Source organism: Macaca mulatta, chromosome 5 (assembly GCF_049350105.2).
Source record: "Macaca mulatta isolate MMU2019108-1 chromosome 5, T2T-MMU8v2.0, whole genome shotgun sequence".
NCBI classification, from domain to species: domain Eukaryota; kingdom Metazoa; phylum Chordata; class Mammalia; order Primates; family Cercopithecidae; genus Macaca; species Macaca mulatta.
In genome coordinates, this window is record NC_133410.1 from 173,865,875 (window position 1) to 173,881,269 (window position 15,395).

Genomic DNA, 15,395 nt, shown 5'->3' on the forward strand with positions numbered 1-15,395 from the left:
GCTTCTCTATGTAAATCAACCTATATAAGGCCTTTTCTCTCCCTCTCCATCCCTCTCCCTTTATCCTCTTCCTGTGTGTGTGTGTGTGTGTGTGTGTGTGTGTGTGTGTGTGTGTGTGTGTTTGACTTATATAACAGCAGTCCCCAACCTTTTTGGCACTGAGGACCAGTTTTGTGGAAGACAATTTTTCCACGGACAGGGGTGGGTTGCGGGGCTGGTTTTGGGATGAAACTGTTCCACCTCAGATCATCAGGCGTTAGTGTGTCATAAGGAGCGCACAACCTAGGTTCCTCACGTGTGCATTTCAAGATAGGGTTCGCACTTCTGTGAGAATCTAATGCCTCCGCTGATCTGACAGGAAGCAGAGCTCAGCCGTAATACTCGCTCACCTGTCACTCACCGCCTGGTTCCTAACAGGTTCCAGACAGGTACTGGTCCATGGCCTGCGGTTTGGGGACTGCTGCTATGTAAGACTGTCAGCTGATTTTAATACAGTTGTTTGGGGGGAACAATTCAGGTGACATAAATGTGTAATTTTGTATCTGGAGAAGGGCTGTTTAACATTTAAGGGATGGATTGCCACAGTTATTTATTTATATCCTACTTTGTCTCCCAACAGAAGTTAAGGAAGGCTCTAAGTATTAATGTTTTGTTTTTTTTTTAATTGACTTGGGCAAATTTGCAGGTTTCCACCCCCTCCTCATCATATGTGTAATTCTCTGCACTTAGAAAAAAACAGCTTTGTTGAGATATAATCCATGTACCATACAATTCACCCATTTCGTGTATACAGTTCATTGTGCATCCATCACTACAATTCATTTTTTAAAACATTTTTATTATCCTCTAAAAGCAATCCTGCTTCGCTTAGCTCTTACTCCTCTCCTACCCAACCTTCAGCAACTGCTAGTCTGCTTTCTATCACTTAGAGATTTGCCTCTTCTGAACATTTTAGTTGTACGGTATGTGATCTTTGGTGACTCACTTCTTTCGCTTAGGGTGATGTTTTCAAGATTTGTTTATACTGAGGCATTTTTTAGTACTTCATGCCTTTTTATTGCCAAGTAATATTGCATTGCATTCTGATATTAATTTTTGATTTAACCTTTTTTCCAATTTCCTAAGATAACTTTGGTATTTAATTCTGTCTTACAGGATGTTGTTCACTTATCAAATAGTGTTACCTAAAGATATAATGAGTGTGCTTTTTATCAGATTATTGAGGAAAGTATAAAATTAACATCATCTATACCCTGCAGATCTTCATAATATGATTTGATTACTCCATCTGTCACCATTAGGCAAGACCCTAATATAGTTCATAAAAATCAGAGCACTTTACGGGGAAACTCTACTGCCATGAAGGAAAATATATTAATATTTTCTGGCTTGAAAAAATAGTGTTTTTTGTTTGTTCGTTTTTTAATAAATTTGGCTTTCTTTGTGATTTTATGTGTAGGTTTGCTCTATGCTGTAGGAGGTTATGATGGAGCGTCACGTCAGTGTCTTAGCACAGTAGAATGCTATAATGCTACAACAAATGAGTGGAGCTATATAGCAGAAATGAGCACCAGGCGGAGTGGAGCAGGTACATGTGAACCTATTTTAGCAATCGAAGCACAAAAATGATGGAAAATAGTTAAAGTAAAATGATTCAGTGGCATCACTTTACATTATCTGAAAATATATGATATGCTGATTTTAATGGCACTGCTAAATGTCTTTTGAATTGTGCAGTTAATGGGAGTAATTACAAAGTAATTTTACTTTAAAATTTAATGTCAAAGTGCTATAGACATTTCTGTTTCATTTATATATTCACATTGTTAGCACTCCTTTTAGTTTCTGTTTTTAGTGCTTATTGGGGAACTTGCTTAATAATCAAATCTTTTCATGTATATTTCTTAAAATTTTGTGCTTTAATTCGGGGTTATTTTATTATGGATATTTTTTTCAAAAGGATTACATTAAAGGACTTTTTCCCTCCCTGTGTTTCACCTACATATTATTAATATTTTTATTCTGTTTGACATGCCTCTTTTTTCAGAATAAAAGTTTGTTGAGATGCTTATTTAATCATCAATTCTATTGATTTCCATTTCTTAAATTGTAGGCTATAGTATCAGCTTGCTTTTATTATGAATTATAACTTCAAAAGTTTTAGTTACAGTTAAATAAACATATTAGTTAAATAAACCTAATATGATATAAATCTCTTGTTCTTTTTGCCCCTCTATTTGGCTGGTTGTGTTTTATAGGTGTTGGTGTGTTAAACAATTTATTGTATGCTGTAGGAGGTCATGATGGCCCTTTAGTACGAAAAAGTGTTGAAGTGTATGATCCTACCACTAATGCATGGAGACAGGTTGCAGATATGAACATGTGCAGAAGAAATGCAGGTATCTGTCAGTTTAAGGTTATAAAACTTATGTTGAATTTTATTTTAAGTTTCACTAGTATCACTGTGTATTTCCATTGTTCTTTTACTGATCTGGGTTCCCTGGTAGACTTTGAACTCTTTAAAGGCAGAAACTTACGTAATAATCCTGTAAAGTGAATGCCTGCCACAGTCTCTGGAACATAACAGGTTGTTGTGACACGTCAGTAAACTTTTTTCTACTAGCTGCTACTTTTTGGTGATAAACTTGGAGACTAATTAATTAGGAGTAGACCCTTCATTTGATACTTGAATTCATTCATTCTTACACCAAATATTTTTTAGTGCCTACTATGTATCTATCACATACTGGAGATCCTACTTCTCAGGAAATTTAGTCTAGTTGAGTAAATATTTATACTAGGTTAAAAAACTAGTTGGTTATCTAAATCTAGAGGGGAAGTCTGCAGAGGTAACCCTAGCTTAATACAGTTCAGGATTTCCAGGAAAATGGAAAAACTAAAGCAACAACAACAAAAAATAATTTTAAGAAAGTAGAGAACTTTAAGATTAGGGAAATAACCACTTAAAAAGAAGAATCAAGGAAGGGAAATACAAGTGGAAAATAGACTCAAGATAGCTACATAGCCTTTCAGGAAATGCTAGGATTCTTCAAAATGCCACTATCTTCATGTCATTTCTCATAGTGTAAAATAAGTTCCTGGTGAGTCTCAAACTTACGTACACCATGGGACACCCCTCCTCCATCAGCACGCATCTTAGTTTCTCTTTAAAGAAGTGTGATTACTAAGAAAGACTAAGTATGTGGAACTGCAGATACTGTTAGCCACAGACCAGAATTTATAATTAAATCTGTCTGGCCTTGCACGTCATCTGGTCAGTTGTATTTAGTCATCAGTTCGCTCAATGGTAAGACCCTCACATCTGGGTCCTTAGTGGAATAAGTGACTCCTGTACACATTAAGTTAGAAAAGCCATGGTGATTTGTGCAAGTGTCCTTCCTGGATTAGGAAACTTAGTTGCAATTTGAGCTTTTTATGAATATTTTCTTAAAGGTTAGAATAATCTTATTTTTTCTCTATATGTGCTTATTGTTTTCATATAAAAAATTACTCATTTCTTTTAGGTAGAAGAATAAAGAGATAATTTGTATTTATAGAGCTATATGATAGGTCTATCATTATAGAGCTGTTCTTCAAAAAATTGTGTGGGAAAGGGTAGGATTTAGGAAAAAGACTTAAGTCTGTTGAAAAGTTGTTTCATACTTTGACTTAGACAACATTACTTGAGTTTATTTGATAATAAGGAAGAGAGAGAAATCTGAAAGCTAACTTTTCAGTTTTTCCTTCTCAATCAATTATGTTTATTTTCTATGCAAATAACAGAACTTGAATTATTTACTTCTATAATTTACAAGATACAATATAATCCAATTGAGCATATATTTTAAAATTATTTAAGTTCATAAGAATATTTAAAATCTCACCCTCATTCCATATTCCTGGTAATCTGAAAAAAACTTCTAATAAGATCTGTTCAGCTCTTCCTTTTTAATAACCTAGGCTCAGGACCTCATCCAAGCACCTAAATTACTGGGAAGAAAGAACTAAGCTGGCAAAGAGTGGAGGACACGTATTCAATGTTAAATGGGGAGAGGTGAAAGCATCCATATAAATTTGAAATAGCAAGCAGCTTACCAGCCAAATTTCAAAAGTTTTCATAAGTATGGTAAATTATGACACCAAGAGTGGAGTAAAAATGAAATAAACTTGAATTAGATGATTATATATAGACTTTTAATACCTAGCACGTCTGTAATAGGTTCTCAATATGAATTTGATTGTGTTGAAGTAAACTGAATAAACTGGAACCATCAAACAATGCAGGAAAGTGCATCCTTTTGGCAAAGTGATTTGGCTCCAATCGCCTAAAAGGAATCTGGTGTTGTGAGTTAGTGGGTTAGTAAAATTGGTGTCTTCTGAATATATAGCCAATATATTCAAATGGATGTATGGACCAACCTCCCTTTCTGCAGTGGGATGCTCTTTAATCTGTGAGCCCCTCGTAGATACAATTGGGAAAACTCTTCAGGACGATATAATCTCCTTGTTCATGCCTTCCATCATAGCAGGGCCATTTTTGAGATCATTTTTTCTCTCACAGTCCTATGTTGTCCATCAACAGACTGAAATATAGTGTTGCATACACATATACCTACTGTATGGAGCTTGTGTGGCAGCAGCATTTGCCTTTTAAGTATTTGAACAACTTAAAATGGTATGAGTTTTTTTCCTACAAAGTTTTGTAGATTTGGGCAGCATTCTTCTGGATTCTTTGATGCCCTCTAGTACAAGTTCATAGTAGCACTGAACTTTTTATAAGGTATTAAATGTACTTTAAAAAATTACATTGAATTAGCTTTTTAAAAGCATTTACCATTTGACTCAGCAGTTTTCTTTCTAATAATTTATATTAGGAAAAATTGCTCAAGTATTCAAAACAATATTCAGGGGATCTTTGTTCATTGCAACATCATTGATAACAGCAAAAAAATCAAAATTACTTAAATATCCATCTAAAAAAATGATTAAATAAACTACGATGATATCATACATAAACATTACATTTATTAACTTGAGGAACTGTCCAAAGTATGTTGGTTGGCCAGGGTGGCTAAGTTGTTTAATAAAGTAGCATGTGTAGTGTGAGCTACTTTGGGGTTAAAAAAGAAAGTATCTGAAAGGCCGGGCGCGGTGGCTCAAGCCTGTAATCCTAGCACTTTGGGAGGCCGAGACGGGCGGATCACGAGGTCAGGAGATCGAGACCATCCTGGCTAACACGGTGAAACCCCGTCTCTACTAAAAATACAAGAAAAATTAGCCGGGCGAGGTGGCCGGCGCCTGTAGTCCCAGCTACTCGGGAGGCTGAGGCAGGAGAATGGCGTGAACCCGGGGGGGCGGAGCTTGCAGTGAGCCGAGATCGCGCCACTGCACTCCAGCCTGGGGCACAGAGCAAGACTCTGTCTCAAAAAAAAAAAAAAAAAAAAAAAAGAAAGTATCTGAGTATATATGTGTAAAGAAAAGTTAGCCAGAGTAGAGATCAAAATTTTAATGGTCATTATTCTAAGTGACATAAGGTTGGAGGTCATCTTTTTTTCTTTATACTTTTCTAGATATTTTGAATTTTTGCAAAGAAAATAGTTATTTTAATAGATAAATAATATTCTCTTCTTTAAAGGGAGATGAAATAGCTAACCATTTAGTGTGATAATTAAAATTAAGAATATTTTTACCTTCTACTAACATATATTTTCTTAGGATTCCCTAAGTAGCTGACTTTGACTTTTTATTTAAAAAAAATAAATAAAATGAGGGTCAAAATAGTTTCCAACCTATAATGTGAAAATTAAGTACAATAATGCATATATAAAGTAACTACTGCATAAATGACAATCAGTAGGAGCTTAGAAGTGGTATTATAGTCTCCTAATAAAGAAAGAATTCTTCTTTTTTTTTTTTTTTGGAGACGGAGTCTCGCTCTGTTGCCTAGGCTGGAGGGCAGTGGTGTGGTCTTGGCTCACTGCAACCTCTGCCTCCTGGGTTCAAGTGATTCTCTTGCTTCAGCCTCTTGGAGTAGCTAGGACCACAGGCACACTCCACCATGCCTGGCTGATTTTTGTATTTTTAGTAGAGATGGGGTTTCGCCATGTTGCCCAGGCTGGTCTCGAACTCTCGTGACATCAAGTGATCTGCCCACCTCGGCCTTCCAAAGTGCTGGGATTACAGGCGTGAGCCATGGTGCCTGGCTATCCTAAAATAAAAAGAATTCTTTACGTGCTCACTATTTTCTTGCCTCCTTTCAAAGAAATTAGTGTCTCTGGATTACCTCACTAAACATGTACAGGGATACTCATATTCATCCAACTTTTTAAAATAATCGTTTTCTCTCTGTGTAATTTTTTAAAGGAGTTTGTGCAGTTAATGGTCTGTTATATGTTGTTGGAGGGGACGATGGTTCCTGTAACTTGGCGTCAGTAGAATATTATAACCCAACAACCGATAAATGGACAGTTGTGTCATCGTGTATGAGCACAGGGAGAAGTTATGCAGGTAACTGGTCTCTAAAGTCAATTATCATACGAAAAGATGACCTCATTATGGTTTTTATATTAACAAAGTTTTTCTGTTATAAGAATAAAGTCTTTTCTGAAGGTATAGTTTATATCTTACTCTTAAGATGATTAACATTGGTTGTGTATATTCTGAAATAAAGCACCAGTATACTTTTGTCATTCTGCAGTCATTTGTATTCAAAATCCCAAGTCTTTGATATACAAAATCATATAATAAAACTTAACGTAGCTAAAATCTGTATGCAGAGAAGAAGAAGTCACTATGTGACAAGGCTTTAATTCCTGAGATGTCCGAGAAATAGGATAGGATTCCTATGTCTCCCCGTGGTGCGGCTCCATGAGACAGTATTATAGTGAGGCTGTGGAATAATTTTTCTTTCTTAAGCATGGTACTGGTTGAGTTATAAAATGTGATTTTTTGTTCCATTCTCTTAGTAAGATAAATTATAATTTTAATAAATTTTATCGTGAATCTTTAAATTGTTTTCAGTGATATTTATCTGGCTTTTAATAGTATAATATTTCTGTAACAAAATTGATCCAATAGTGGAGGAAGAAAATGTCTAAACTAATTAACCATCACTGTTGCTTATGTATCATTCAAAACAGCACTTAGAAGAACTATGTACAGTAGAATTCCAATATAACATGGCTGAATACTAGATTAATTTTTAAAACAACTTCATTGAGGTATAAACTGACAGAATACATAGCGTACAGTTGACCCTTGGACAACACAGGTTTGAACTGTGTATGTCCACTTATATGTGGATATTTTTTGAAAAATAATTACGTTGGAAAAATTTTTTTGGAGATTTGTAACAGTTTGAAAAAACTCAGATGAACTGCATAACCTAGAAATATTGAAAAAATTAAGTAAGATTATGAACACATAATATATGTAGATATTAGTCTGTTTTATCATTTACTACAAAATATCCAAAAATCTATTACAAAAAGTTAAAATTTATCAAAACGTATGCACACAAACTCTTACAAGAACAAACACCTACAAACCATAGATGGTGTCATTCACAGTCCAGAGAAATGTGAACAAACCACAAAGATACAATATTAAATCATAACTGCATGAAATTAACTGTAGTATATTACTGTACTACTCTAATAATTTTATAGCCGTCTCCTGTTGCTGCATTGGTGAGCTCAGCTGTTGTGAGTATCCACTTAAAAAGCTGGGGGGCGCTAATCACCTTTGAAAGAGCAGTTTTGTCTCTTCAGTGACCGTATCTCAGTAAAAAGTTCTCTCTCATGGTTCTGCGTTATTTTTCATCATGTTTACTGCAATATCATAAACCTTGAATAACACCGCGGGACCCATGCAAAGTGCCACTGGTGATGATGCTGGGAAGTGCTCCAGCGAAGCAGAGAAGAGTCATGACAGGACAAGAAAAAGCGGAATTGCTTGAGATAAACCATGGACTGAGGTCTGCTGCTGCACTTGCCCACTATTTCAAAATAAATGAATCCAGGGTCGGGATCATTGTAAAAAGGAAAAAGGAAATTCATGAAGCCATCCTTGCAGCCATCCCAGCAGTTTTGAAAACTTCACACTTTTTGTGAAATCCCTTTTTATCTTGTGTTGAACATGCAGCTTTTATGTGGATGCAGGATTTTTCTTTTTGAGACAGAATCTCACTCTATCGCCCAGGCTGGAGTGCAACAGCGTGATCTCAGGTCACTGCAACCTCCGCCTCCCAGATTCAAACGATTCTCATGCCTCAGCTTCCTGAGTAGCTGGGATTACAGGGGGTGCCACCACGCCCGGCTAATTTTTAAACTTTTATTATTTTTGATTTTTTGGTTTTGGTTTTTGGTGGGTGCAGGACTGCTATAAGAAAGGCATACCTGTCAACTCTAATATGACTTGAGAAAAAGCAAAGTCATTATATGACAACTTGAAGCAAAAGGAAGGTGAAGGATCTGAAACTGGAGAATTTCCTCAGCCTACTCAAGCAAAGGATAACTTGATAATTTTGGAAAGGGGTTTGGCTCAAAAAATGTCAAGATAACAGGAGAAGCAGCTTCTGTCAACCAAGGGGCAGCAGATAAGCTCCCAGATGCCATTAAGAAAGTTGTTGAGGAGAATGGTTATCTGCCTGAAAAAGTTTTTAATGCAGACAAATGTGCCACCAAGGACATTTATTACGAAGGAAAGTGAGCACCAGAATTTAAGGCAGAAGGGGATAGGCTAACTCTACTATTTTGTGCAAATGCAGTTGGGTTTATGATTTGGGCTGCTCTTATCTAAAAAGCTGCTAACCCCCAATCCTTGAAGGGAAAATATAAATACCAGCTGCCAGTCTTGATTGCATAACAAGAAGACCTAGACAAGAACTCTTTTCCTGGATTGGTTCCATCTGTGCTTTCTTCCTGAAGTCAGGAATTACCTTGCCAGTAAGGGACTGCCTTTTATTTTGATATTGGACAGTGCCATTGGCCACCCAGGACCCCATGAGTTCAACACCAAAGGCATAGAAGTGGTCTACGTGCCCTTAAACACAATGTGTCTAATTCAGCCTCTAGATCAGGGACCAGAGGAACCTTAAAGTTCATTCTATATGGCACTCTATGGAAAAAATTGCCAATGCTATGGAAGAGAATCTCAACAGAGAAAACATGAAAGTTTGGATGGATTACACCATTGAATATATCATGGTTGTTATAGAAAAAACTATGAAAGTCATCAAATCCAAAACAATAAATTCCTGCTGGAAAAAAAAAACCTGTGTTCAGATGTTGTGTATGACTTCACAGGAGTTATGACAGAGCCAGTCAAAGAAATCATGAAAGAGATCGTGGATGTGACTATAAAGGTTGATGGTGAAGGATTTCAGGTATGGATCTTGGAGAAATTCAAGAGCTAATAGATACCAAACCAGAGAAATTAACAGAACATGACTCAACGGAGATGAGTGCTTCTTAACCACTGCCAGACAATGAAGAAGACGTAGAAGCAATGCCAGAAAACAAACTGACATTAGACAGTCTGGCAAAAGGGTTCTGGTTATTCAAGACTGTTTATGACTTATTTTATGAAATGGGCCGTTCTATGATATGTGCACTGTAACTGAAGAAAGTGGTGGAAGGAGGATTGGTATTGTATGGAAACATTTTTAGAGAAATGAAAAAAACAAAAAAGTCAGGAATTACAGTGTATTTCCTTAAAGTTGCACCAAGTGTGTCTGCCTCTCCTGTTTCCCCTGCCTTCCCTTCCACCTCCTCCACCTCTTCCGCCTCTGCCACCCCTGAAACAACAGGACCAACCTCTCCTCTTTCTCCTCCTCCTCAGCCTACTCAATGTGAAGAGACAAGGATGAAGACCTTGATGATGATCCACTTCCCCTTAATGAATAGTAAATATAGTTCCTCTTCCTTATGACTTTTTAAATAACATTTTCTTTTCTGTAGCTTACTTTAAGAATACAATATATAACACATAACATGTTATGACATGTATAACATATATTACATGTAAAATATGTTAATTGACCATATCAGTAAGGCATTTGGTCAACTGTAAGCTGTTAACGGTTGAATTGTGTGGGAGTAAAAAATTGTACATGGGAGGGTCAGCACTCCTGACCCCCATGTCGTTCAAGGGTCAACTGTATATTTAAGTATATAATTTTATTACTTTTGACATAGTATATACCCATGAAACCATCACCACAATCAAGATAATGAACATATCCGTCACGCTCAAAAGTTTCTGTGTTCCCTTTTGAGTATGTTTTCCAAATTTTAACTACAAAGAGGAAGAGACTAGTTCTGGATTAAATAGTCTTATATTTAGTCCATAACTAAACAGAGATTTCAGTGTCATTTAGATTAAAATGATAATACTACTAAAGTTTAAGAAAGAGATTCTGAAACATGATTTGTATGGTTCCTACTGCTTTCGTATTATAATAAAGAATTGAGTGTCTTCTCAGAGATACAGAATGCTGCCTGTGACTTCTTTTTTATCTCTTCATTTCTTTGCTCAGGGGTCACAGTTATTGATAAACCATTATGAGCCTGAAGGACATTTTCAGCATATTTATACATGAGAAACAGCCTTCAACAAGTATTTCTGAAGTGACTGAGAATCTAGCACTTCTCCACTTGTAGCTGCACTTTACGTCTCAGCAGAAGATAAGATCGTCTGCCTTTATAGGCCTCGGATACTGAAGATTATTTTTGGTAGAAGCACCGTGTAGGCTTTTTCTGCAATGAGCAGCAGCTGACTGAATTTTCATAAGAAACTTGGACTGCAGGACTTAATCTGTAGTCTTTAGACAACAGTTGCTTTCATAAAGACTAGTTCTTATCAACCTTGAATGACTACGGATTATTTTGTGAAGGAGGATGAAATGATGAGTGTTCTTGTAAAATTAAATTTTATCTTTATTTCTTCTAAAAATCTGTATACCAGGAACTGAAAATCTTTGAACAGATATTAAAATCTACGTAAGTATACAAACTAGTTGAGGGATAAACTGTTTGCTTTTATAAAATAACTTTGATTACATGAATATAATAAATTATGTGCATATAAATGTGTGTCTATATGCTTTCCTTTAAATATGTTTGAAAAGATGTTTGAAACTTGATTATACTATTTATAATTGGCACAGTACTTTGAATTATGCCAGTACTACATTGTAAAACAGAGTTGTATTTTTTGATATTTAACAATGCTTAACACTTTAAATGCCACTTCTGAGGAATGGACCTGGCGTAACACACTTGAATATGTGTGATGCCAAACTTTTTAAAATAAAATATAAATTATGCTTATTTATTAATTTTCTTTAGTTTAATCTTGGTCATGTTTTGGTGTGTATTTTTAATTTTTTTCTCAAATTAACACTTTGGCATGAACATTACTGCAGGTTTTTGATGAATATAATGAATGTATGGAATTCAACTGAATTTGCATGGTCTTAAGAATTTTTCTGTGTGTATAAATTTAGCTGCTATTAACAGAAGAGAGAACTTTCTGTCAGTAGCCATGTGTGTTGATCAGATACAGTTTTTCTGAGATCTTCAATTAATCTCACTTTAAAAATGACCAAAACATGTCTTTCTTGAATTATCTTTGAATAAAGGTTTGTATATTATTTGTTTCACAGTGTTCTTGATTTTTATCTATTTAGTTTTGTATTAAGAAAGTTTCCTGTTAGTTTGTTTTTGGCTCTTTTATGAAGTTTGCATTTTGTCACTTCAGAAATCTGCATTTTTAATTTATTGCCAAAGTGACCTGACCTATAAGACAAAACTATTAAATGAATAACCAAAGTCAATAAAAATGGTTCTCTTTCCAAGGAAAAGTAACCTCAACTATCAAGGAGAGGTCTGTCAAGGATTGGTAAAGTTTAAACTTTTTGTATTTTTGTGTCCCTGATAATGGGTAGGGCATGAGATAAGGATAAAACAAGTAGCATTAGACCCAAAAGAAAGTCAAAGAAAAAATATATTCCAAAGTAACTGAGAAACTGTGGTTTTGATACCAAATAAAAGGAATTGAGGAAATAGGAATAGTGGAGTCAGGTAGGCAGCTGGGGTGCTGGCACAGCAGAGGAAGGGAAGAGGGGGAAGGAGGAGGTGATGGAATATTGTGACCATTCCTCAGGAATTAAAAAAGTTGGCATGAGCTGTTGCTAGAAGAGTTGATAATCAAGAGGAAAGATTGCTATGATAACATTTCAATTCAAATGTAAACATGGAACCGTATTTCATACTTAGTTGAACTTTCCATTATAAATGAATTTAATCAGAAAAAGCCTATGCTGAGTTGATGAAAACATGAATTTCTGCCTTAGTGTGGCCTTACAGCACATCATTGTCAAAAAAATGTTGAAGGTCTAATGAACTTGGAGTACTGTCAGCTGTTTCTGACAGAGGCACCAAGAAAAATGTATGAGGTGTCTTTCCTGATCAGTTCCAAACACTAATGTTTCATGAAACTGTATGACTCTATCAACAATTTATCTGAAAAATTATAAAGCTTTTCTTAAAATGTAATCTCAGCCTATTAAAGTAACAAAGTCTTAACCACATAGCATGTCAAATACCTCTGTCTTTACTTTATCTTAATCTTTGAAGCTGTAATAGCTACACTGTAATGTGCCCAGGTTTGTCAGTAGCTGGATTCATGTCTATGACTTCAGAGACTTTAGACATATCTCCTTCCCCTATGCCAACCTTTGTCTTTCCAGTTTGAAATGTTTTTAAAGGCACATATGGAAGTGTTCTCAGCCTGTTCCACTACTGTATGAAACATAAGAAGTTAAGGCAGAGAGGTGTCTTAGGAATCCTGTCAAGGAGGCAGCCCCAGGTTTGAGCAGCGTTCAAGGCTGGATCCACATACCTGCGTTGTGAAGCAACTCGTCTGCCTGCTTTGTTTGGATCTATGCCTTCTTGGCTGAAAGCAGTGATGACTATGATGAAGGCAGATGGTGTATTTACTGTCAGAAGACTATCAGTTTGCTCCCTGTTTCTTATGGAGTCTTGTGTATGATTCCTGGTATTTATTATCTCTTTTGTTCCTTATAGCATGAAGACCCAGGTATTTGTAATCCCAACTGCTGATGCGTTATGAGACTTATTTTATCAGATATAAAAGGGTCATGTGATATTACATAGCAGTGTGCTGATACCATCTTGTTTCAGTTTTGTCTCAAGCAAATTTACTCCTACTGACTTACATGGCTGCCAGTGTCTCATTTTGGAGAGGAGGCTACATTGGAGAATGGAACCATACTTTGAGTCAAGATTCTGGGGTTCTAATCCTGGCTTTAAGGAAAAAAGCAGTGTGGTATATTGGAAAGCCCATGGGCATAGAAAGAAAAGGGTTCTGGGTTTGCAGCTCCCTCTATCAATTGCTAGCTGTGACTTTCAACACATTACTTAACCTCTAGCCCTTATTTTGTTTTTAAAATGGCAGTAGTGTCTGTGTCACAAGGTTATTGTTGCATTTGAAAGAAATGATGCATGTTCGTATGCCTGAAATCCAGAGGGCCCTCAGTAAATTACAGCTATTGTTCCCTGAGCTCCTGTTAATCTTCATTGTAGGTAAATAAGTAAGTTGAGCTGCTGCATGAGCATTTTTTTCCAGCTCTAAGCCTTTAAGGTTTAAAATAATCTGACCTCTCCATACACCTACACCTGCTCTGATTTAGAAAATGTAATACTATGGTAGAATTCCAAATCAGAAATAATTACTGACATTTACTGATCTTATATGCCAGAGACTGTGCAAAGGACTTTACATACATTATGTAATCATCATAAAGAACTCTTTGAGGTGTAGGTATTATTATTTTACAGAAGTACCAGATAAGACAGAGAAGTAACTTACCCACTGCTGATAAAATGCCAAGCCTAGGAAGTCTGGCTCGACAGTGGGTTCTATTGATGCTTACCTGATAGGGGATAGCAGATTTGGGAAGAGAGAAAAGTTGGGTGAAAGTTCAGTCATCACACAACCAATAGGATGGGGACCTCTGGAGCTGGGATGCTCAAGCAAAGTAGTCCTACATTGGTTTAAGGGCTTTTATACCCCCGTTTCAACCAGTTGCTTGACTAGCTGTTCCCCAGAAAGGGGGTATACCCCTGGGGAGAGGTGCTTCTCTTTGGCAGTACTCAGCAGCTGGAGGAATGCCTGCTTAGGTCTTGAAGAGGGGGGATCTGGGTGGTGTGCCACAGTATCCACTACAGGACCAACAGATTCATATGCCCACTGCACAGTATACACTGAGACAGCAAGATTTGCAGCAGAGAAAGAGTTTAGTGATGGCAGGGCACTGAGAGGAGATGGGAGGAGACCCTCAAATTCATCTCCTCGAGGAGTTCTGTATTGGGGTTTTTAAGGGGATCCTGGAGGGCAAGAGGCTGGAAAATTAGGGTCGTTGATTGGCTCAGGTAAGGGGGATGAAATCATCAGGATGTGGGAACTGCATTCTTTGGTGAGTCAGCTCCTTGTGGTCCTTCAGACCAGCTGAGTCCGTAGTTTCATCAGCATGAAGGACCTGAAAGATTATCTCAAAGCACAAACTCAACGTTTCATAATATTCAAGTTGTCTGTAGAGCAGTTAGGGGAAACTATAACCTTGTAACAGGGTCTACATGATTCTGAAGCAATAGGCAAACAATTATGAGGAAGGGATCAGACAGCAAGTTGACCTAATGATTAATCCTCAGTGTGCCGCAAGCTTGGTTTATTTTCGTTCCCCCCACCCCTTTTTCCCAGATTAATTTGATGAACTATGTAGGGACGGTTTCAGACACCACTCTAAAGGCATCCTAAAGACAGGGCTGACACAACCAAGGGACAGATCCCATTTCTTTTCATTTGACGTGACCTCTGTCATGATACTTTAGAAAGAATGTGTGTGCCAAACATAAGGGGTAGACGAATGAGTACAGGTCACACTGAATCTAAAAAACACACTTTTCAGGAGGGAACTTCCTCAAGGAGATAGCACCTGAATTGATGGGGCGGCGTGGAGATGGCTGATTATTCCAGGCAGAAGGGCCAGTTTAAGCAAAAGCATGGAGGAGTGAAACAATAGTATTCTGTTTTCAGAAGCTGTGTAGATTTGACATATACATAATCAAAACATCATATGTGCGCCGTAAACACAATTTTTGTAAATTATACCTTAATAAAGATGGAGGAAAAAGGGCCTTCACTAGCCCAAATGATGCCCCTGTGCGGTTTTTTCTTTAAAGGCCCCTTTTCCTTTAAGTGAAAGTTTTAGTATATTATGCATCTGTACACAGTTTTATTATTATACCCCAGTACACAATATTTTAATGTTGAGAGATGGCGTAAACTGAGCTTAGAGCTGCAAAGACCTG

General features: G+C 36.7%; 1 protein-coding gene across 2 annotated transcripts in view; it reads left to right on the forward strand.

Annotated features, from left to right (window-relative positions):
• Positions 1-11,653, forward strand: part of KLHL2 (kelch like family member 2) — a 113,087-nt gene extending 101,434 nt beyond the window's left edge. For both annotated transcript variants that reach the window (XM_001100501.5, XM_015139450.3), the window contains 4 exons: positions 1,460-1,588; positions 2,259-2,399; positions 6,364-6,507; positions 10,538-11,653. In XM_001100501.5, the coding sequence (XP_001100501.1) occupies positions 1,460-1,588; positions 2,259-2,399; positions 6,364-6,507; positions 10,538-10,566 (443 nt within the window). In that variant the 3' untranslated portion in view covers positions 10,567-11,653. The remainder of the gene's footprint in view (positions 1-1,459; positions 1,589-2,258; positions 2,400-6,363; positions 6,508-10,537) is intronic.
• Positions 11,654-15,395: the final 3,742 nt, after the last annotated feature.